Below are 21,439 nucleotides of genomic sequence, written 5' to 3' on the forward strand. Positions count from 1 at the left end.
GCACCTGAGGCCAGACAGCTCCCCAGATTTCCAGAGTAACAATAGAGATGGCATTTCAGAGGCTGACAATGTCCATAACACAACAGGACACTAAGTTGTTTCTAGGCATAATAGGGATCAAGATGCTGGACCTTAAAGTGTTCCCATCATCTTCCTTCACATTACAATTTTAGCAGCTAAAAATTAAAGAAATGACTGCATTATACCCTATGAAAACCAGAATTCCAGATGGCGTAAAGTACTCAGTTCCAAATTCAGCTGGTCCTGAGACAACAGCCACTAAAACCGTGTCACAACTGAAGTGAATGAAATGGCTGTAAGTGAAAAAGTTGACTTTCAAAGCTCGTGTTCATTGACGGTGTTAATTCTTTTTCCACTCTCTTCAACATCTGGGAACAATGACCAGAAAGGAGTAATACCAGTAGCATAGAATGAAGATCTGCAGTTGCTCTATCACTGAGACTTCCCCCTTTTTGCTTCTTTAAAACAAAAAGGTCATTCACTAGGCAGAGATCTCTTGTGGTGCTGGAAGGAGATCACCAGCAAGGCTAGAGCACTGCTTATGGTATGGAGGAGTAGATATTCTAGCTTGAAGCTCTACAGGGTCACAGTTCAGCTGCCAGAAAATGCAACTGTATCAAAACAAACCACAGTTGGGGATGGGGGAAAAAACACATCATGCTCTCATCACAATAAAAGCTACTTTGATCCACGTTCAAAACAATACATCAATCTCACCTGCAACTCTCATCACACAATGAACAGAACTAAATATATTGAACAAACCAGCCCATAATTGCCTCTCTCTCTCTCTGTTCAGCCCTTGCCAAAGTAACACCTCATGAGTCCTTTTCTATAGTGTCTGAAAGGATGTAGATTTTCTTTCACAATTTAGGGCCCAATCAGCTGGAGGCAGTCAGTGGCTTTAAGAACAAGGTCTCCTCCCAGCATGGGGATGATACAGGAAAGGCGCTAAGTATAAGTATGGAGACAATATTTAATCCAAACAGAGAACTGAGGAGACAGAGAGAGCAAGAGGTAGGCACACAGGCCTCTCTCTGCACATCAGACAGGGCAAGAGGCACAGAGCAGTCTCGCTTGTAGTTCAGGGCTGCAGCTACAGTAGGGACGTGGCTGCCTTCCAGCACAGAATGGAGGACACTGGAAAGCAGGGTGCCAAAGAGAGCCCTGGCCTCATTTTCCTGGCAGACTCCCAGAGCCTCTGAGATCAAGTGCTGTTCATGGGAGTCTGTCTCTTATGAAAGCCTCTGCTCCCCCGATGAAACAAACAATTGAAACAAAGAGTCCATGGCTGGTGGCTGCAAAGGTTCAGAGGCCTGTCTTGCTTGTTGCTCTGTATCTTTTCCACTGCAGTCACCTCACGGTATGCAGCCCATCAACATGACATGTCCACAACAACTTCAAACCACGAGGGACATCCTCGTCGGGAAATCGTTCTGAGAGGAAAGAAGACAAACGTCAACACAAAAGCACCCATGGAACGGACAAAGAGACAGATGTAGCTTTGACAGAGACAAAACCAAAGGGCAACAGCGTTGCCCACTGACACCCCTTTCCTCTCTTGCACATGCCACTTAAGCTCAGGCCTAACAGCCAAGCTGCTCTAGCGGCAAGGGCTCCCCCATGGAACAGACTTCAGCCAGCTCCCCTTCCCCAACAACCATGAACTCATCAATCCTCACCAGACTGTGGCAGGATGTTTTGCACTTGCTGGTACCCTGTGTGAGGAAACCTGTGGCGTGCATAGCCTGTACACATGCCCATTGGTTTGCACCCACAGGAGTCTGTCATCCCACCCCTTTCAGAAAGACCTGAGGTCTCTTACACTGTGCCTTGCTACCAGCCCTGTCCTAGTCCAGAAGAACAGAACGTCTCAACCCTTGCTTACAAAGGATCACAGCCAAAGCAATGCCCTGTCATTTCTGTAAGCCCTGGGTAAGTTTCCTTCCCTACCATGATCCTCCTAAATCCTAGATAAACTCCCACTTCCTTGGATCACCAGGCCACAGATGCCAAAAACATCCCTTACCTCCCCAGTTCCAGGCACATCTGTCTCTCCCCTCCATCGTGGAGTCCTGTGTAGGAGCTATTTCCCTTTCTGGCCTTCTACACCCACGGTGCCTAACCTCTTCCCACAGTGACTCCCCTTGTCTGGGGTTCCCCACACTCAGACTCCAGGCTCTACCCTCCTGGAGAGCCCCTCTAAACTCTGGTTAGCAGTCCCCGCCTGGTGGCTCCCCACTCAGCCTGTTTAGATCAGGAACACCAGACATGGCCTCACTGTTTTCTTGGGGTCCTTTTTCCTCTTCTTGTCAGAAGCGTTGAGGTAGGCCTGCTCCCTGGCCCTGTACGACGGGCCTCGGCTCAGCTCCCTCTCGCTGTACGGGGGCAGCGTGTCCTCCTCTTCCTCCTGCTGAGGTGGTGGTGGTGGCTGCTGCAGCTGCTGCTGCGACTTCTCAGCTTTGTAGGTAGAGGGTGGTGACCAGGCGTAATATGTTCCCCCTCCTCTCTGGCTGGGCTGTGAGCTCAGCTTTGAGGGGGTTTCGCTGAGGTCTCCGCTCTCATCGTAGCTCCGGGATTTCCTCTCCAAGACGCTGCTGAGGTAGGAGTGATCGTATTTCTGGCTTCCTCCGGGCGTCCGGCTCACCAGCCTGGGCAGGTGCTTCTCCTCATGGGCCCGTCTCCGGGGTGGGCTGTATGACCAGCCACGATCCGAGTCCGTCAGTGGCTCTCGGTTCCCTCTGCTACGCTTGGTGTAGTACTCCTCTATCGAGCTATCCTGGTGGGGCAGCCCTCCACTGCGGCCACCGTGCGACTCCGACCGCTCGAAACGCCGAGTTTCCTGGCTCTCTGCCCGCCGGGTCCGCTGGCTGTAGGACTCTGCGAAGGCTGCCAGCTCATCCATAGAGACAGCCGGCACTCCCACAGAGAAACTCTTACGGGACAACATCTCGGACTTGGATCTCTGCTGGCTGGAGGAGGAAAGAAGTAGTATTAGAAGGCAGGATTCAGCTGCGCTCATCCCCCTCAGCTGCCTTCACAAACAATGGAGGGAAACAGGCACTCCTGGGGCATGAATCATCTGACCTGTTTTCATCATCTTCTGTAGGAAGAGATACATCACGTCCTCAAAATCCCTGCTTCTCTCTGCTAACTGTAAAGGCAGCTTAGTGGGGATAGCCTGGACTCTACCTGTCTAATGTCACCCAAGATTAACCCGAGTGCTCCTTCCCTTGTCCTCCAGTATGCAGGGTTGGACTTGCCTCTCCTTGGCCCCAAAGCGGGTAGGTGTATGTCCTCCTGGGAAAACCCAAGAACCCGGCTACAGAAGCTCACAGCAGGGCAATTCTGAGGCAGGTTTGAAGAGAGTGAGCTGGCACAATAGCCCAGTACTGAGGGAACGAAATCCCTGCCATTGCTTTTGGGAGACTGGGCTGCTGGTATGTGATGGAAGGACGTGATATCTCTCTTCTAGGCACGAGACTGCCAGTCCTTCAGGCTTGGAGTACAGGTCTTGTTGTACCAAAGTGTCAGGGTGTGACTCCTAATAAAACACACCAGCACTGGGAAGAGCTGGAGGGATCAGGTACAAATCACAAGAGAGCACTTTGGGAAAGGTGGCTTGGTTTCCTATTGATTTCACTTTTACATCCCACCTGGAATAGGGCTTGTACCTAGCTTTGCCCAGCTGAGTAGGCTTCAGCAGCCTTGTGGGAATCTGATTCATTCCAACCTCATCTAACGACATCTCCGGATTTCATGCTTCTCTCTAACTCCTCTGTCCTGCTGAGTAGAACCAGAGCAGCAGGAAATGGAGAAGAGCTACCAGTCCATCTGTCCCTTCTCCTTTCTTTACTACTTTGCTAGATATGGCTGCCTACCAGCACAGCCCTCCTCACCTGTGCCGGAAACTGTCCCGCTCATCCCTGTAATCAGAGACAGCCTGTGATCTTGACGTGCTGCCCCCGCCGATCACTCCTGCCCAGTATTCTGCATCGCCATCCAGGTCCTCCGCAGGAGGCAGAGGTTTCCTTCGTGCCTGGCGGTAGGGCTGCCGGAAGTTCAAGTCCTCTTCATGCAAAGAGCTGAGTTCAGAGATGGTGTTGTTATCTGCAGGGGAGGTTGCAGAAAAGAAATGAGACAGGCGTCACCTGAAAGCATGTGTGAAAGGGCAGGAGAGGACAGGAGATGCCAGCTGCAGCTTTTTCAGAAAGAAGCTGAGCTGCCCTCCATTAGGAAAAAAATCTAAATGGAATCGAGGGCCCTCCTCCAAACCCTTGACTGATCCTAACACCTGGTGCTCAGTTTGGACATAGAGCTGTTGCTAGTCCTACAGGTCTTCTGAACTGGTAGCTGGCAGCCAGGTGGGATATTCTAAGGGTATCACAAATGGCATCAGATGCCTGTGTCCCAGGTAACCGAGTTTAGCCCTCAGGCAGAAATCCCCCCTCAGCCCTGCTTCAGCAACACATGTGAGCTCTCCACCCTCGCAAGGTGGGCACTCAGCTTGGTGAAACATCATCACAGCATTTGTGCCACCTCCCCATTTCCTGGTGTGAGACAGGCTGGCTCTGGATTTGGCCTGACTTGCCCAGCTAAAACAAAAACAACCCCCTCAAAAAAGATTAAGGAAAAAGTAAGAGACTGCCTGAATCACTGTCAGTCTCTACCCTGTCAAGCACATTGACATCTGGAGGCCTGACATACCAATCTGGAGAGGTCTTTTTATAGTGAATCTTGTGGGTGGAGAAGACAGTGTGCTCAGCAGTGACTGTTTTAGAAGTATATATAATTTGTTAGTTATGCCTAATCTGTACAGAGCTTTGATGTAGTGTCATTCCCTAAAGCCCTTACCTTCATTGATTTGCAGGATCTCATGTATCTGTTTTAAATCAGCCTCTACCAGCGCTTAATGTGGGTTTGCCCTGCATGAATTGGATGCTGCCTGGAGGAACTGAGACCCCAGCCTCCTGTTGTCCTCTGCACAGAACAGCTAGAGGACAAAGAGCAGCACTGCAAGCCCTCCTCATGCACACACCTTGTCCTGCCACTGCACCTCTGCCTCCTAATGTGGAAAGATCCTCACCTGGGTTTGTATTCTGACACCCACTAAATGCAACCTCAGCCTTTATTTAGGGAAATAGTGCTTGCAAGAGGCTATCAGAAGACAGTGGGGAGTTCCACACAGAAGCTCAGCTCTGAGTTTGCATCATGTCCCTATTCACCACCACCCTCCCCTTCGCCTGCAGTTGTCTGACTGCCAAGCCATCAGTACTGATGCATGTACCGCCTCTGATCTTATGTTGACCAATGTCACAAAACCTGATGATTCCTTGGTGTCTTGAATCTTTTCTGTAGTCCCTGCTCCTTCTGCAGGGCAACAGCCACTCCAAACTACCTTTCTGCATCCTTCAAACCACACTGTGGTCATTGCAGCCCACAAAACATGCTTTCAGTAAAATCATCCCTCTCCTCTGTTGCCATGCTAGAAATTTACAGGCACCACAGTGTAAGATGTATAGGAATTGTGAAGACAAGATCCCAGTTATTATCACACCACAGGCTGTAGAAGGCATGAGTATGGCCTTGGCTTTTCAGATGTTGATGCAGAAGTTTAATTATCCAAGTGGACAATTTTCATGAGCATTTGAGTATCCCTCACCTTGTTCACTATAATTAAGGACAATTAGGTAAGCAGCACATCTTTGAAATTGGAACATAGATGTAGATGCCTAAAATCTAGCCTTTATATGCCCCAAGTACCATATCCTAGACATCACATCCTAGAGGCTGGCTCTAAGGCAAAACCAGTGAACTTTTAGCGATAAACTTTCAGTCTTTTTCAGGTCAGTTGAAAAAAAAAAAAAAGCAAACCACGCTTGTTCCTCACATCGTTCTCGCATCCTCCTAGCTGGGTCAAACTGAGCCAGTTCTTTCTCGACATAGTACAGCACCTTCATGGAGTCCCTTTCCTTGTCAGTCTGGATCCTGTACCCTTTGCGCACTGCTAGGGAGAGAAGAAGAGCATTAGGGGAAAACCCATTTAAGCCCAAGGAGACTTTCCGACAATATTGCTTCTATAGTTGAGCTCACATCTGCAGGCAGGTAGGCTGCGTCTTCCAAAACAGAGTGAGTCAGTCCTTGCTTCAGAAGAAATTTGTCTATACCGTGGGATGTGAAGATGCGAGCAGCTGCATAATTTCTAAAGTTTGCAGTAACAGCAAAAATGGTTTGGAAATGCCCAACTTGTACAACCAAATGCATCAAGCGGTGTCATTGCCACGGAGCGATTCCACCTCCCACAGAGGATGGCAGAGAGAAAAGTAGCACTTTGTTCCCCTTCCTCAGCACTAGGCAAGGGATTCGTCATGGAATGGGAGCAATCCCAGAAGATCAGGCTTCCTCTGTGATGCAGAGGCCGTAAGCTTCCAGTCTACAGGGGAAGCAGGTGGCTGAGCATTTGGGAGCTGTCACTCTGCAGGACCACTCCACCCTCCCATCCCTATGAATTCTGCTCACACAGGTTGAAAAGCATGTGGTAGGAGCAGCTCCAGAGAATACAGAAGGAAACACAGAAAGTCCCACAAAGCACATCACACTGCTTTGAGATTTATACTGAATCCAGTGAAGGGGGCAATCAGGTCACTGGGTAACTGTGAAACTGCCTTCTCCGGCATTCTTTACAGCTTTATTTTACAGAAAAGGTATGTCTTACACATATATTAAGTGCTTGACTCCTGGGACTACTCCATTTGCAGGGGAAGTCTGGACAGGTTTTCGGCTTTTCCACATTCCTTTGTGTAGAGAAGAAGCCCCTACACACCTGGAGCCACAGCAGCCCTAACTCTGGCAGGCTGGATCCATGCATGCTTTACCTGCTAGCCCTATGAACAGCCTGACTACCTCAAGGCAGGTCTATAGTCAGCAAGTAGAGAACTCCAGCTATCAGGACTCTGAAGAAAATAAGGCTTTTATTTAAGGCAGATTATTTAGGAAAGGTCTCAGCCTGGGGCTATTTCACGATTGACAGAAACCCAGGTCGAAGTACAAAAGAGGGCTACAACCCTCAAATTCAGCCTCATTAGAGAACTGTCGTGAAGACAGTTCACTTAGCACTACAAAATGGAACCTGTCTGCCTTACATGGGGTTAATGTTCCCTTGTGTGAATACTGCAGTGTTGCATGAGTGCTCCTCTTGTGGCACGATTTAAATACTTAGACGGTGGTTTTGAGCCAACCTGTTCTTTCTGTTTTATCCCACACCCCGATACATCAAGCTACTAACATATGGGTTTGGTAGTACGTTGCATAGTATGCACTGTGTGGGCTGAACAAGGACTTGGCAGAGGTATTCTTAGGCACCTTCTGTCCTAAACTGCTGTGCATGTGTCTGTGCACTATTAAATAACCGTGCTCTGCTTCAGAAATGGCTGTGCCATAGAAATGGGTAGAATGATTCCTGTAATAAACCTGCAGATTGCTTCAGGAGGAAAGTGCTTTACTGTGGGTTTTGACTGTGCACATGTAAGGTGAGTAACTGCATCTTGAAATATTAACTTGTGTATCTTTACTTGGGAAAGGTATTAGATGTTACAACGTCGTATGGGTCTATCAGGGTCCTGCTTTCAATGTTTCTCCAGATAGCTCAGCTGACAGCAGTCTAGAGTTTTGCTCTGTTTTATTATCCCCATGAATGTGTGCACAATAACTGCAAATGCACACAGTGATTTATGGAACACAAGCAACTCTGCCTTCCAAAGTGGAAGACCATCATGTCTCTTGAAGTGAGGTTGCTGCTGTGAAGAGGGGCTGGACTTACTGGCCTCAGAAGCGATGACTCCTGCTGCACTGCATGAACAACAGCAAGGCAAGCTCTCCACTGCACGTCACCATTGTGACTGACCTCTCTCTGGTACCTTGCCAGGAAAGAGGCCTCTCGCTATTCTTTCTTCTAATGTGCCTACCAGGAGCTCAGCTAAGCTGCCACCTCATTTATACACAGGCCAGCAACCAACCATCAGCTGGAAATGACTCTGACCTACTAACAACCTTTGGGGAACCTGAACAGGCAGCTTCCAGACTCTGTCTCCCCAGAGCCACTACTCACGCTGAGGCTGTGCCAAATACCTATTTGGGCAACATCTATAGCTCCTGGAACTGATGGAGAATTAGCTAGGCTTCATGCTAGCTTCATGCTATTGCAGCTGTGTATCAAAAGGCAAATTAATTTCTTGGTTAATTCTGTAAGGACCTAGAAATTAACTTTGGATTTAAATCTGCAAAGATGACCGTGAACAGCTCATTAAAAGTATCTTCCATTATAGATGAAGCATATTTTGTCTGTACATTTATTTATTAAATACTTCTCACACTGGTATTGAATGTTCAACTTATTAACTCTCTTTATTATTCTTTTGTGTGAGAACCAGAGATATTACTGCTTCCTCCTCACACCCTTCTTCATCTGTAAATTGCCATAACCCTTTAATAAGGTGTGAATATTTTTAGGCGCATCTTAATTATAAGGGAATAAAGATGCAGAGACGTTAACCACTTTTCCAGAACCATTCTCTGAAGTCAAAGGGAATGGAACATTCTTCCCTGTTATACCATATTTTCTTCTCCTGAACAGTTCATAGATTTCTAATGTTTAATTTGCATTTAACTAGACACTTTTTTTATTCTTCTGTGGGTGGAACCAAGTCAGCCAAAACTGTAAGCTGTTTCCCTCCCCAGAAAGCACAGCACTACTATTTTTTCCAGATAAGAGTGGTTAGGAAGTAAACGAGGTCTCATCATGCTCTTTCCATATTCAAGGTCTGGAGTCCAGCTCTCGGTTCAAAAGCCTCCCTGTGTGCATGGTTTAAGGAATCTCTGCAAGAGTATACATCCTGACTTAAACTTACGTGTTGCCAACACTCTTCTAGTAAGAGAGCTGAAAGGTTCTTTTTCCCCCCCTGTTCAGCCGTAAATTTAGGATGGTATTTCTAGGCTTCACTGGAGCTTTGTCACATGGCTTCTATGTAACCCTAGTCAAATTTTCAAAATATCCTCACACCTGAGTTTGCTCACTAGATTACCTCACAGGGATCATTTATAAGCACAGAAACTAACTAGGATGAAGGCTGTCCTTTTTAGCTTGGCAGCCAGGATTACAGAACTCTCCAGTCTCTGTCCCCCAGCACTTCTGATCCCACTTTTTAAAATAAACTTGGTGGGAAGGTTGAAGTCTCAAAGATACTAAGTTTCAGATCAGACCTAAACTTGCTGCGGGGAGGACACAGAGACCATAATTAGTGCTCCTTCTGAGAAAAGGCCTTTATTATAAACTCAACCATTACCTGTTTTGTTTAGCTTGCTGCCTGGCCAACGAGCTTGGAAAAGCTGCATAATGTTTTCTCTTCTACAGCCGGTAATTAGGGGATATTCTGGCATTGTGGAGGACCTTAAAGGAAAAGGAACAGGGTGCAGGGTATCACCCTTCCTAAGCTCCACAGTTCAAGAAACACCTTGAGCAACAGGTGCATGATCCAGACTAAGGGTTTGCACATATTATTGCAAAAAAATATTAATTAAAAATTAAAAAGACTCCATAACCTCTCTTGCCTTGCCACAACAGTTAAAACTCTGTAATAATGGTTTTATTTGCAATACACAGTATTTCCTGTCAAGTCCTGAGTTGAGGGATTAAGTGCAGTCAGCTGATTTGGATTACATAATAAATGCATCTTTCCGTGTAATGAACATGGGATGCTAAGAGCCAGTCCATTTGGTTACCAAACGCATCCACAGTTTTTCATTCTGGATTTGTGCTCTGCTAGTAATGCACAGCAGAGACGAGACTGGCGCTGCAATCCAACTTTAAAAAAAATCCCTGGAGTTCCCACAGCCAACACCACACTCTACATGCAGTGACATTTTTCACAGCAGAAAAAAATTAAGCACTGGGCTGTCGTCCATCATTTTCTGACAAAGGTTTTTGAATTGGATACGTTCTGTTTTGGATCAGCGATTGATTTATTTCCTATTTCAAAATGCTCCATTCCAGAGCTCTGTTTTTATTTCAGTGGGGAAAAATACTGTGATTGTTGAAGGAAAATACTTTTTGTAATTCCAGAAAGGTTAATATACTGACTGGGACAGTGGAAGGATGTGTAGGATTTTTCCAAAAGCTTAGTTATTTGATTATGCTACTTGATCTCGTGGTTTTGGAAGTGTTTTATCAACACATTGTCATGAGCAAACTTAACAGTTCACAATTAGTGTGGTGCTTTGGAATCAGGCACGTGGCTGGATCAATGGCAACCATACTGTGTAAGTATGGTGACTCTACATTTGTGAGAGTCACTTCTGCTGCACCATGTTTGAATTTAGACAGCCACACTGATGCTTGCTTGCAACGCATCAGCTCTAAGGGGAAAATGGCCACTGCGTCTGCTCCCCTGAAACAATCTTCAGCGTATTGTCCTCCACAGTAAATATTTGCAGCAGTAGTGAGAGGGGTCCCAGGCATGAACTTGGCCTCTCGTTCCCTGCTGACATCATTAGGCACCCACAAACTGACACTGTGCTGATGGCACTAGAAAAGTTGGCCCATGTGGCCCTACGGGATGCAAATGTCACTGTCAGAGACAGGATGAAAATGCAGTTTCTCTGTGTTTCTTCTGTTCATACCACTCTATCGGTGACAATCGTTCCTCCCTTTCCCAGCCCTGCTCCCAGTAAGAGGACTGAATGTTGTGCCTGGCACTGCAAATTACCATTTTGGCTTCCTCCGCTGGAGTCACTTGGGGCTAAGGGAGGAGGGTGCGATTTATCCATGAGCACAGCAGGAGATGGGACACCAGCTACAGGAACACTGGGGATGTAGTATGGACCTGGCATGGAAGACACTGCAGGAGGGTACCCAGCTTTTGCTACTTTGCCTGCTACGTACACTGAAAAAGAAAAAGAACAGCAGTCAGCATCACGTCAGCCTCCCATAGACCCACAGGGCACATGGCCGAAACCTGCATGTCACCAACATTGGTGACAGCCCAGCAGGGGACAACTGGACAAATGAAATGACAAGGACCAATCTGAATTTCTCTAAGCCTCAAATGGCACTGAGGGGAGTTTAAAAAAATGCACATGGCAGGTCAGATGAACATTGCAAGATGCCCAGCAATTGAAAGGCATTCAGAGTGGTACAGCCAGCATTAACGCTGCCATGGTTTAGTGGCAGTTCAGCTTTAAAAACAACTGATGACTCAAGCAGCAGGGATGAGGCTCACGAAACTTGACAGATCTGCCTGAGCCTGACCAGGAGCCTTGCTGGGCTGCAAGGATTTTGCACTGTTGTAGAGGGCAGCTACTTTGCATAGCCGGGAAGAAACGTCCCAGGATGCTCTTAGCTCTGACCCGCAACATTCACTGACACAACAACAACTTTGGAAGGGGAGCATGACACTTCGGAGAAGCAGGCACAGCTGCCAAGGCAGGGAGGGCTCAGGGAATTACATTTGTAATTAACTTTGAGCGCTCAACCATTGAGCAATAGGTCAGACACTTCACTCCCTAAGAACTAGTTTTTCCGTCAAGAAAAGTGCTCAGGGCAAAGGAAGCAATATTAGCAGATTCTCCTCCTGTTCTGCCAGGGAGCAGAAGTTGTGCAAAATTTGCACCAGGCTTGGAGAGGGTCACTCACATGCCCGGGGACAGCAGCAGGACTCAGGACAGCAGGGGCAGCGGACATAGCAGCAGCAGCTGTGTGGGCAGCACTGGCACCAGCAGATCCCCACCAGGAGGAAGAACAGGAACGCCCCCAGGATCACCAGGCCCACAAAGACCCACTCTGGAAAACAAGGGGAGAGAGGTACTTACAGGATTGTACATTGCTATGGAAGGGAACTTCACCAACATCCTTCCAGGGGAGAGCATAGGGGCAAAACAGACAGGTGAACAACAGAAGTAGACTTCCTGCTGTCTAGGACTACATCCCCCTCTGTGTCAAAGCAGAAATGGCACACAACAGTGAAAAATGGAGCTACAGAAATGTGGACCCTTCCTGTGACATCTCTGGCCGGCTGAGAGTCGAGCAGCATGGGTGCAGGAGCTCTGGTTCCCCAGCACAGGAACCCTTTGCCCCACAGCAGACCTGTATGAATGCCGCAGGACATACTCCATTAGCATTTGGATCTCATCAAAGACTCATTCTTCCCGGCCATGTTCATGCCCTGCTTGTGTGTTTGTTCCCTATCCACATTCTAGTTTTAATGGGACAAATGATGGTGAAAAGCACACTATAAATAGCCCAGTAAATGAGCCAGGCCTGCCCCTTCGCAACTAGGCCCACGCATGCAATTATTCTTTTGAATGTGCCGAACGAACATCCTATTCAGGAGCTGCAGCCAGGCAGGAAACCTAACAACCACTTCCCGCCCCCCACCCCCCAAAGCCTCAGATGATGTCTGCCAGGCCCCGAAAGGGAATGGCTAAAACACCGTACAAGTGAAAGCACAGAAGAGCTGGTCCACAAAAACCAGGATGGGGTTTGAACGGGAAAGGGAGCAAGAAAAGGTTTCTCAAACTTCGCTGCTGGGAAATCTGCAGTGGCAGCAGCCGTGGTGGGAGCAGGTGCCCAGCCTGTGCTGGGGCAGCTCCCAGCTCTGCATGTGGCCACCCTGTGCTTTGCAGGGGATTGCGTGCACAGGGCTGCACCTGCCACCACATGGCAATTCCCCAGATTAAGATAATGGTCAGTGAACACGTCTGGACCAAGAAATTTCAAGATTTTGAATGTATAGGAGAGATGGAGTTGGTTTTACATCAGAGAGATGCACCAACCTATCTAGAAGTCAGACCACTGGTGAGGGAAAACCTGTGGGGAAAGACTCCAGGTGTACCCAGGTGGTTATTCAACCACCTTGGAAAGATGGTAAGAAAGCAAAGAAAGAGGCGGTGGGGCTGCTTTGCAGAGGAGAAAAAAAACAGCAGGCCACTGTTTCTGAACAGAAGTCCAGTGCTCACTAAGGGGCCTACTGATACATTGTTATTTAAGATGAAGAAGTATTGATACAATGTGAGTACAGAATCACCCTGGGAAAATAGCACACCTCTCACCTGCATTGCTAAGCTGAAAAGTCAAGGGAAAATGTTCAGCTTGGAACAACCAAAACAGAGCTTTTTTCTAGTTCTTAATAAAATGCAAAAATAAGAATAAATTTTTGATTCATCCACAGCATTCTGTTTGAACAAAAGTAAAATTCTTTGCTTTGTTGCAGTTTTCCTTTTCTATAAACAATTCCTTTTTTTTAATGCCATTTTAAATCTAGAATTTACAATTTCCTTTAAAAAATGCCAGTGAAAGATGTGGCATTTGCAAATCAAAACACTTCATTTCAGAAGTGTCAAGTGAAATGTTTTATATTTATTGAATATTTTATTTCTTTTTGGCTGAGACAGATGAATTTAATTTAAATTTGCAGATAATTTTGGTCCTTGTGGAATAAATTGTTTGGGTGAAGTTACTATATGTAGAGAAAAAATCAGCTAATAGTAAGGGAACGACTGGAGGGAAGCATTCATGAATGGAAAACTAAGCGCTATGGGGAGATTACTGATACAGTTCCTCAAGTGCTGGTTCTAGGAATGCCGGTTTCACGAATGACCTTTGCACAGAAAATAAGAATGTGTTAATGTATCTTGAGGGTAAGAGGTAGGGAAGCATTGTCACTAAAGATGAAGACAGGGATATGTTACAGAAAGGGCCAGTTGTCCTTGGGCCTACAATAAGAAACATGAAATACAGCAATATACTGAATTTCAAGGTATGTAGCAATACTTTCAAGGTCACACATTCAAGAATTAAAAACAACCTCTGTTCTGAAGAGGACTTCATTCAGAAAACAACTGAAAAACAAGAGAAATTATCCAGTATATTATTCCAACATAGGACAACTGTAACTGCTTATGCAATACATCCACAAAAATGGCAAATGTAACCCCATGCCCAGCAGCAGAGGAACTTCCAGTAGTGTTAAGGAAATACTAATGTCTCCATGTAACTTCATCTGAAGTTACTGATGCTATCCAGTCATCTCTGTACAAGAAAAGATTAATTCAGGTTGGAGCAGATGCAAAGCAACGATTTGCCTTGCAGCAGGAGAGCTGAAGCTCACTGCGTTAGTCTGGTAAAAAGAAGGCTGAGACCAGACATAGCTGCTGCCTGTAAATATGCTAGGAGGATGAATGCTAGGAGGAAAAGCAGGTGTTATAGTTAAAGGTCTTGCATATATGGGCACAAATAGGCTACAAGTAGTGTAGATGGAAGCTAGAAGATGCACATCAAAGAAAGTGGTCCAACGGGAGAGAGAAAGGCCAAACCCAGACTACTCTTAAGCTTGCTAAGCTTATGGAAAGGATGAAAATACATGCTGCTCAGTATAGCAAGCAAGATAGCAAGCCAGACTATCCCTTCCATTCGTGTACTTCCTAATCTATGCCAATCCGAGCAGGGCAACAGCTCAGTGGCTTTTTATTTTGCCATGTTCTCTCATCTAGTTCTCTACATCATCATTGATGCAGAGTAGGAGGTGAAATAGTACCACATGGCAGAAGTGGCCAGCCACAGCTATGCGATGAAGCTCAGGCGTCAGATCTCCAGAGCTATTAGTGAACAGTTCACAACTACTCCAAAAAGGATAAAAGCCAAACAAACAGCAAGTCCATTTTAAGTGTATCTGTGGTCTTTCTGAAAATGTACAGAAATATAAAAGGAGGTCAAGTTAGTATGTACATTGCACATTGCAAGATGCTCACTCAGCACCAGGAGTGGATGTTAGAAATCAGTGTCCCAGTCACAGGGACCTATGAATCACGAAGCATTTTTACTTCACAGGAAGTTAGACCATTTGCTTCTCTGGTGAGGTTAAGAGGACAGCAAGAGCCTGCTGGCTCCTCCTTTATGCACAAAACTGGGATTCAACCATTTATACCTGCAATTCCACAATTCTTCCTCCAGTACAACTGTTATCTTCTGACACAGTACGTCCAGATACAACTGTGTAACCCTGAGATTCAAATGACTACCAAGCTGAAGTGCTATGTGTCCTCACTGTCTGGAAAATACTGTTTTGTGCTTGCAGGAGCATCTGCTTTTGTTTATTCAGGTAACAGGCAATGCTAACAGCTGAAATGTGGTTTGCTGCTGCCTTTACACTTTCCTGTTGTTTATACCCATGCAGCGAGGGTACCAGAAACCTACCTGGCCAACACACAAAAATGTTAAACCCTTTCAGTAAAATTGGCGGGGGGGGGGGGGAAGCATTAGGCAACAGAGCATCAACTTCTGTCCATGCTAAAGAGACCAAACCGTTTCCTGCCACGCTGAGCTTCCAGGGAGCTTTGGGTTACACTGGAGGCGGGGCAGTGTCTGCCTTCTCTTTGCATCTCTGGGACAGACTTGAAAATAGCTTCACACATTTATGTGGAGTTGCATTTTTGCACAAACATGTGAAAGAAACACTCCTTGGGCACTGTCAGGGGATGATCAGATGACTCAAGGGCTAAAGGTTCTCACAGCTTCTCCCTTTCAAGGACAATCTGTTGCACAGTCTCCATTTCCTCTGCAAGGAGTGCCAGAACTGGTGGCTCTCATTAGTTTGGCTAGTGAGGGATTTATCATGGGCAGAGAGCTTTCATGTCTGGTCCAACCACCTGGTGTTACCCAGATAATGCCCTAGCCATGCAGCACAAGAGGGGCTGTGCCACTGTTGGGTTGCTAACCAGTGCCCTATTTTGAGCACCTCCTGTGCTACCATCTGTGGTGATGGCTATAATGGTACCCGCAGGATGGGGTCTGGGGAGCAGAAGTCACTACTGCACAAGAGCAGCTGACGTACAAAGCCATACGGGCACGAGGCTGCCGAGATCTCACAGGCTGGAGTGACGTTACCTTTGTACTAGCAGGGGGAGAGCAGAGAGCTTGATATAAAACCTCCCCTGAACAGTACTGGCGTTTCTGTTCGCACACTTATCCTGGCATGACATCAACTATGTCTGTATGTTGGCTCCTAGCATGGCCATTCCTTCCCCGTGTCCCAGCATCAGCTCTCTCAAATCTCAACCCAACACACTTTCCCAGTAAGCGATAGGCTTTTCCATTTTTATCCCCAGATAAAACATACATAAGAGTGAAATGTACACCACATAAAGATGCTGTAGAAGTATAAACAGACAAGATGACAGAGGACTGGGTGATTGAAGGGTGAAATGACTGAATACCTGGCATAATCTCCACAGCAAAACTGGGCAAGAGATCAGCAAGCAGCCCTGTCCTGCCTAGAAAAGACAGAAGGAGGAGAACAAGGAGAGAGGTTACTGCAAGAAAAACACACTCCCCAGCCCCTGCCTTAGCTTCCAGTCCCCTTCCTCATCAGCCCACTTGCACTCTGTTAAGTGAATTCCTATCAACCATAGATGTCATCCTGCTCGATGCCTGGTGTCTGCCTCTGTACTTCTGCCATTTCTGTGTCCTTGTATTTTATCTTTATCAGCAGAGCTGGGGGGAAAGAATCTGGAACAGAGCTTCTCCGATCTAGGCACAAAATGACAAGAAGAGGGAGGTCCCCTTAGCATGGTTACACGATAACATCTTTCTGGAGTTATGCTCTACACATGCAAAAAGCTCCTGGAAGTGCACAACAGCCCTCAAACAGAAGGATTTAGTTTACTTTAAAAATGTACTGATGTAGTTTGGATGGATGTGAAACATCTTTAACCCAAGGCCCTTGATAAATCAGCCACATGCATACAACACCCATCGGTGGTGCTTTCCATGTGGGGCTCTGCAACTGCAGGGACAGCTCTAGGAAAGGAGTTAAGTGAGTATGTGCTGCTTATTTCAAGATGCATGAGCAACTCAGTGAGATCGTGTGATATAAGGCCAACTCTCAAGCGAAGCAAACCAACCAGGGAAGGATTTGTGTAGAAATTTGTGGAATCACTTTGCAAAAGGAAAAGAAAAAAAAGGCAAGTCAACTTTGAATTTATAACTGAATACAAATAAAATCCAAGCCCAAAGGCAGCTTGGTGCCTATTTGTTTTGGCACTGAATGTCTGGGATATTTCTAATACACAGGAAATATCCTGTACTGTGTTCAGCTATAATTTACACACACCTGTGCATCAGCCGAACAGCCTTTTGTGCAGCTGTGCCACGTACTCTTTTATATAGCACCAGGATCATGCTAGGTTTTTTAAAGACATGCGTAAGGTAGGAGAGCTGCACTCTGAAGAGAGACATACGTTGTGGATATAACATAACAGAAGCAGCTATGGGTAAGCCAGTGCAAAAGTGGTAGAAAGCTACCTTTGACCTCCCCACATGCCCTTCAGGTCCTGCACTAAGCAGCACTCAGACACAAAGATGAACTGGATCCCAAGTTCCTTGGCCTCTAGTTTGTCCTTGAAGCATGTTATAATCAAATTCCCACTGTCCGTTTTTTCTCAGTGCTTCAGCAGAGGTTCTGTAGAGATCAGAAATCCACAAGGATGCCTGCTGGAGCCATAATAAACGTACCGTGAATGCAGGCATTACTGTGCAACTAACTGCAACTCATCAAAGCTGTCTAATACTCACAGTAATGCCATCGTGATGAGGTGCTCCTGAAGCCTTAGCAAAACATACAGTGCTGATCCTACAGATAATTTAATACTTTGAAGGAAGACTTTTGCCATAAGTCTACTGCAACATTTTCATCTACATATATAGTTTCATGACATTCTTTGCAGTCCATTTTCTGGAAGCATCAAGTGCCCAAATTGCTCACAGCTAGCTTGTTATGGGAAAGTGCTCATGTATGCTTTCTGCTTACAAGATAGAGGCACATATAAAACATGCGTGTGGCTTAAGTCTTAGGTGCCACAAGTGGGCTCCAAACACATGCAACGAATGTATGCCTTGTGTCAAAGTATGCTAGATATACATTATGTTCCACGTGCATATTAAATACATTTCTTATTTTCCCAGCACGCACAAAAAATATCCAATTCTGGCACAGGCCTCTCTCTGTGTGTGTATGTGAACAATGTACACGTGAACCACGTGCATGTGGAACATATGGGCAGACAAGGGCATGCACCTTGCCTCCCATGTGTTTTTACCTCTGCACAAGCTCACGTGCAGCCCTAGTCTGAGAGCAGATGCCAATGGACAAATCGCTGGAGGTATATACCTAATTTAGGGCTGGGATTTGTGGTACCAGAGGTAAAGGAGTGACATCTATAAAGAACAGAAGCTCCATCTCATGAGTCCGAACAGGTGCCTGCTTTATTTTAAACCTACCTGAAAAGCCTTGATCCCTGCTAGTGCTGGGTCTTATGGTGCCTCCTGATCCCCAGGAGGAACCACCTGTTCAAGGGGGAATAAGCCCTCAAAACTAACAGTGCTTGAGAACTCGGTAACTCATTACAAAGACAGCCAAAGTAGTTCCTCTGTGCTACCTAGGAGCAGTCAAGTGTTTCCCTGGTTGTGCTGCCTCACTCAGTTCTGCTGAGTATTTGCATGGGGAATTTGCTCCCCCTGCCAGTGGGGCTTGCACAGCCCTGGGGGCCCCAGAGCCGCACAAAGCCCAGGAGGGCCCAAGGCAGTGGTGAACCCCACCATGGCTCAGCCTGGACTCTGCTACCTTGACTAGCACAAAGACTGCCTCTGGACTGCCGTGCCCCCAGCAGCTTTCAGTGCACCCCAGCTCTCCCCCTTCCCTATCCTGGTCCTGGGTGGAATTAATCCACTGATAACCCTTCCCCCCACCGCACGCTTCCCCCTGAGCGGGTGAAGCCAACAGGCTGCCCGTGGTTGCCACGGCGACGGGAGGCTCCCCGCGCTGCCCCTCATTGAAGACTTTCCTCCCAACGCCAGCAACAAGTGGAGCAAAAGCACCCAGAACCCCAGCCAGCCGGCGCAGGGACAGGGCGGCTCTGCAGGGGCAAGGGCCGCCGCTGACCCTCACTTGCCTGCCCCGTGCGAGCCTGGCCTGGGCACGGGCGCGCCCCAAAGCCCACAGTAACTGGTGGTGGGGAGACTGGGCCAGCACAGTGCCCAAAGCCCGGGCAGAGAGGGCAGTGGTCCAGTGAGCAAGGCCTTCCTTCGGACCTGCAGCTGAAAGGCCATCGGGAGGAGGCCACAGCAATCATGGCCACCAACCCCCTGGCTCTCTGTGCCCAGGCTGCTCCTTCTGTGAGCACTAAGCTCACCTCACTTATCTCCTCTTTTGTGTTTTTTCTAAGGAAACTTGGAGGTGGAGGGCTGGGGCTACAAAGCAATTGGGGGGGGGGGAAAGCAATTCACTAAAACGCCCGGCCAAGAGACCACCTGGCCACAGCACCTCTGCATGGTGGCTCCACCTGCCTGAGAAAGAGGACAGCAGGCACTCTGTGACATGGCCAGGCACAGCTGACAAGTCGCAGCTCTGCACCCCTGCAAAAGGCACGTGTCCTCTGTGCAAGCTCTCACCACCAAGTCCCAGCAGACACCCCCGGGGTAAAGAGGGAATAGATGATAGCCCCATTTTCCAGGGCTGTCTCGGGTGGCTCTGCTGGAGCTAGGAGCTCGTCCTTCTTCCAGTACAGATCTGGGACATGCTCCTGTCTCTATTCCCACCATGCTGCTGTGGGGCTTTACCCACCCACAGCAGCCTCCCACCGGGCACCCACACACCCCAGGTCCCAACCAGCCCCAAAGCGCAAGGGAGCCTGCAAGCCCCCAGTCTGCACCAGCAGAGCGTAGTAGGAGAGGGTGGGGAGGAGGAACGGAAGAGGGAGAAGCTGAGGGGGTGCAGAGAAGGTCCAGAAGGTGCAGAGATACAGAAGAGGAGAGTGAAGACAGGAGTTAATAGGCAGGAGGAGGGCAGGTGACAGAGCAGAAGAGCAAATAGCAGCAGATCAGGCAGGACCTGGAGTCAAGCAGACTATTAACAGAGAGTCTGCAGAGAAGAGACACAAAAATAATTAGGGTAAGTGGTGCAGTTGAAAAGAAATGACGGCATGAATAAAGTAGGCGCAGGTGCAGTCAGGAACACAGCAATTGGTTAAATACGGGAATATGGTAAATACTGGCAATTGCATAAATGTGATAAATATTGGGTAAATATGGGAATAACTGTTGAATCAGTTTCCCTGTTGGGGGCTGCCTCTGCAGCCCTACCTGCAGCAGTGGGACCACAGGAGGCAGCAGGTACAGAGGGAACTATTTCTTCCTCAACAGTGGAAAAACTTGCCAAGCCATGCCACAGAAAGAGGTCCCTGGCACAGGACACTGCCCTGAGAAGAGGCTCGAAAGTGCAGGAGAGGAAGTGTGGCCCTTGTAAATCAGATACTCATTCAAGGAAGCTGCTGTGAGATTTACTGGGAGAGTACGGCTCTGCAATGAGTTCCTCCATGCTCCCTCTGCTCGGAGTAAACTTTATCCTTCCTTCCCATCCTTCTCTTCAATTGGAAGGAGAAACAGCAGCAGCCCTTCCTGGAGATCAAAGTTTTAGCAGGCAACAAAGACCTCCAAGGAGGCTGTTGCCATGGCTACCTTACTAAGGGAGGTCTTTTAATCACGCCAGTCTCCTTTGTGAGCAGCGTGTGGCTGTCGCTGGCAAATAAGGAGGAAAAGAGGGGTAAAAAAACCTTGGCAACAAGTAGCACTTCTAAATGGCGTGAAATAAATAACTAGGAGTAGCCTGGGCTAGGACGAGGGGGATTGGACCCAGGTTACAAAGGTGGCAGCACAGTGGTCTGCGGCAGGGCAGCAGCACCTAATGAGGACAGGACGAGCACTTTGGGGGGGACGCCAGCGGCCTTCCTGGCATCAACTCCTTTCCTGGATTTTTAAGTGGAGGGCTCCCATGCCGATCACTTCCTTCGCCTGCTGGCACTATCTGCCTTTGGTCACAAAGGTGCAGCTCAAGGTCGGAGAGCCCTCCCCATGAAGTTGCTCAGACACCTCCCTGGGTGAGATCTGGCGCTCTCATCCGACACATGGCCAACAGCGCTGACATCTCTGCCAACCGCTGTGACCAAGTACTGGCTCGGATGCTACTGGCAGTTTTTCAGCAAAACAGAGTGAAATCCTAAAACCATCGTCTTGTAAGGGAAAATTTTGCCAAGAACTTTTCTGTCTCTGAAACCACATCAACTTTTATAATACAGTCTCTCCTGGCGCACAAGAGACTCCAAATCTGGCTATATTTATACCAGCTATTGAGTCACTTTGCTGAGTAAGAACTGTCTTATTAGCATTGCATGCCATACACACACGTCCCAGTAGATTCATCCTCTCTGAAAGCCAACGCATGTCTGTATTAGTACATTAATTACTGTGCAATATGCTGTGTGTATACGTATCTACATTCTTTCCTACCTATGGGTGTTAGACTTGATAAAGTTTGGT

At 47.5% G+C, this 21,439-nt stretch overlaps 1 protein-coding gene across 8 annotated transcripts in view; it reads right to left on the reverse strand.

Annotated features, from left to right (window-relative positions):
• Positions 1-682: 682 nt before the first annotated feature.
• Positions 683-21,439, reverse strand: part of ILDR2 (immunoglobulin like domain containing receptor 2) — a 38,538-nt gene continuing 17,781 nt past the window's right edge. For 2 of the 8 annotated variants that reach the window (XM_075102953.1, XM_075103005.1), the window contains exons 4-11: positions 16,475-16,597; positions 16,285-16,341; positions 11,708-11,854; positions 10,782-10,958; positions 5,912-6,028; positions 3,921-4,131; positions 2,303-2,993; positions 683-1,457 (exon numbers count right to left, since the gene is read on the reverse strand). In XM_075102953.1, the coding sequence (XP_074959054.1) occupies positions 1,422-1,457; positions 2,303-2,993; positions 3,921-4,131; positions 5,912-6,028; positions 10,782-10,958; positions 11,708-11,854; positions 16,285-16,341; positions 16,475-16,597 (1,559 nt within the window). In that variant the 3' untranslated portion in view covers positions 683-1,421. The remainder of the gene's footprint in view (positions 1,458-2,302; positions 2,994-3,920; positions 4,132-5,911; positions 6,029-10,781; positions 10,959-11,707; positions 11,855-16,284; positions 16,342-16,474; positions 16,598-21,439) is intronic. The other 6 variants (XM_075102974.1, XM_075102964.1, XM_075102958.1 and 3 more) reach the window with 5 other exon arrangements.

Source organism: Phalacrocorax aristotelis, chromosome 1 (assembly GCF_949628215.1).
Source record: "Phalacrocorax aristotelis chromosome 1, bGulAri2.1, whole genome shotgun sequence".
Taxonomy (NCBI): Eukaryota; Metazoa; Chordata; class Aves; order Suliformes; family Phalacrocoracidae; genus Phalacrocorax; species Phalacrocorax aristotelis.